At 40.7% G+C, this 2,703-nt stretch overlaps 1 protein-coding gene across 1 annotated transcript in view; it reads right to left on the reverse strand.

The window, feature by feature from the left end:
- Positions 1-295: 295 nt before the first annotated feature.
- Positions 296-2,703, reverse strand: part of GINM1 (glycosylated integral membrane protein 1) — a 27,972-nt gene continuing 25,564 nt past the window's right edge. Inside the window, exon 8 of the mRNA XM_017883658.1 lies at positions 296-1,128. Within this exon, the coding sequence (XP_017739147.1) occupies positions 1,017-1,128 (112 nt within the window). The 3' untranslated portion in view covers positions 296-1,016. The remainder of the gene's footprint in view (positions 1,129-2,703) is intronic.

The following is a 2,703-nucleotide window of genomic DNA, read 5'->3' on the forward strand; positions in this document are numbered from 1 at the left end:
CAGCCAGTGTAAATGAAAGTATACCTACTCCTGCATCTCGGTCATTCTTACCTGGGCAAAGGTTTTATATCAGTGTAACCAAAATGGCTATACTTTTTTCCTCAAAAAAAAAAAAAAAAGTTTATTTTGGAGTGAGAACATGTCATACTACTTTTAAATCTTGGCACATTCAAGGTAAGTAGTCTTGGTACAGGATACAGTCAAATCATGATACACTTCAGTGATTTTATACTGAGTCACACACTTCATATAAAGGCACACTACTAAATAAAAAAATAAGTGTTAAGTTCTTCAGCTTTTAAATTAGAATTTTATAAAGTGCTTTTCATAAAGTCTTATATATTATAGTAATTAAGTGGATATAATTCCCTTAACAAAGGCACCTTGAAAAGTTATTGGCACATGAGATTTTGTCTGGTCTTTTTTTTTCTTTTGATAATTTCAAAGTCTCTTCACATGTCTTCTCTTCCACTTTAAGTTTTCCTTAACAATTCATCATATGAATAGCCAGCCCTTTTAGAGAATAAGGTCAATTTTTTGTTTTTTTTTGTTTTTTTTTTTTTGAGATGGAGTCTTGCTCTGTCGCCCAGGCTGGAGTGTAATGGCGTGATCTTGGCTCACTGCAGCCTCTGCTTCCTGGGTTCAAGCAATTCTCCTGCCTCAGCCTCCCGAGTAGCTGGGATTACAGGTGTGCACAGCCACACCTGGCTAATTTTTGTATTTTTTTAGTAGAGACGGTTTCACCATGTTAGCAGGATGGTCTTGATGTGACCTCATGATCCACCCGCCTTGGCCTCCCAAAGTCCTGAGATTACAGGCGTGAGCCACCATACCCAGCCAAGAATAAGGTGAAGTTTAAATTGGCACTGTAAAGGTCAATTTTCAGGCAGTCTTAGAGTTTAGCAGTTTCTCTAGTGTATAAACTGATAATCTTAACGATTTAAAGAAAATTATATTCAAGTGGCAAATTTGGAGGCAATAGGCTACTTTGGAGTCCATGATTATGAAACAGCGTTTTAAATACATGTTTTATCTTCAGGGTTTTCAACTGTTTTCTCAGGACCATCTGGATATAAGTTGATAGCTGTCACAGGTATGACATCCACTTTATCCAACTGAAGAATTCCTCTGAAATAGAAAGTGATTACTATCAAAATTAAATGTTTCCTCTACCTGTAGTTAGATAGTGAGAAAAGGCTACTTCAAGGTTATAATATATACCTAAGGTTAGGTGCTTTTGCTGCATTCTACTTAAAAATTCATAGTGGTTGTACAAACTCTGAGCCCAAAGTCACTTCAACCAAACTGGCTGAGAGAATAGAAAGGCATCGAGGAAGTTCATTATTTCCTATTTTAGGGAAGAATAGGGTAAGTATAGATCTCCAAGACAGAGTTAGGTTCCTAGATACACCCAGGTTGAGCAAAAAGCCTAAGCCTAAGCCCCTTTCTAAACAATACTCACCACTAGAACACAACCTTAGGTCTTTAGATAGTGTTGCTCTTTTTGTTACTTAAAATCTCTGACCAGAGAGTACGTCTTTGGATTGAATCTAGGACCCTATATTGGAAATTTGGTGTTATTCTAATAAGAACACCAACAGAGGTTAGTTGTTTATAGAACCAAACAGATTCTAAAGTTCACAGGGGAGTAACTGCAAGAATAGCCATAAGATTTTTTTTAAAAGAACAATGGGGAGAAGACAAAGTTGCCTTAACTAGTTCTCTTTATTAAAACATGATAGTAGGCCAGGTGTAGGGACTCATTCCTATAATCCTAGCATTGTGGGAGGCCGAGGTGGGCAGATCACTTGAGCCCAGAAGTTCGAGATCAGCCTGGGCAACATGGCAAAACCCCATCTCTACTAAAAACAGAAAAAATTAGCTGGGCGTGGTGGTGCACACCTGCAGTCCCAGCTATTCAGGAGGCTGAGGTAGGAGGATCACTTGAACCCGGGAGGTGGGGGCTGCAGTGAGCCGAGATCGTGCCACTGCACTGCAGCCTGGGTGACAAAGTTAGCCCCTGTCTCAAAAACAAAAACAAAACATGAGAATAAAAGTGTGCTACTGGCACAGGAATAGACAAATCACTGGGACAGAAAAGAGTCCAGAAAAAGACTAACATATATGGAAATTTAGTTTATAATAAGGTAACATTCTAAGTCAATGAGAAATTACTAATGGAAAAATGGCCGCTGTTTGGGAAATAAAATGAGAACTCTAGCTTTAAAAGTATACAGAAAAGTAATGCTAAAAAATAAATTTTGGCCGGGCGCAGTGGCTCACGCCTGTAATCCCAACACTTTGGGAAGCCAAGGCGGGCAGATCACTGAGTCCGGGAGTTCGAGGCCAGCCTGGCCAATATGGTGAAACCCTGTCTCTTACTAAAAATACATAAATTAGCCGGCCGTGGTGGTGCGCACTTGTAATCCCAGCTACTTGGGAGGCTGAGGCAGAAGAATCGCTTGAACCCGGGAAGCGGAGGCTGCAGTGAGCAGAGATTGTGCCACTGCACTCTAGCCTGGGCAACAGAGCGAGACTCTGTCTCAAAAAATAGAAATAAAGGCCGGGCGCGGTGGCTCAAGCCTGTAATCCCAGCACTTTGGGAGGTCGAGACGGGTGGATCACGAGGTCAGGAGATTGAGACCATCCTGGTCTACACGGTGAAACCCCATCTCTACTAAAAAATACAAAAAACTAGCTGGG

This window comes from Rhinopithecus bieti, unplaced genomic scaffold (genome assembly GCF_001698545.2).
Source record: "Rhinopithecus bieti isolate Rb0 unplaced genomic scaffold, ASM169854v2 scaffold_13747, whole genome shotgun sequence".
NCBI classification, from domain to species: Eukaryota; Metazoa; Chordata; class Mammalia; order Primates; family Cercopithecidae; genus Rhinopithecus; species Rhinopithecus bieti.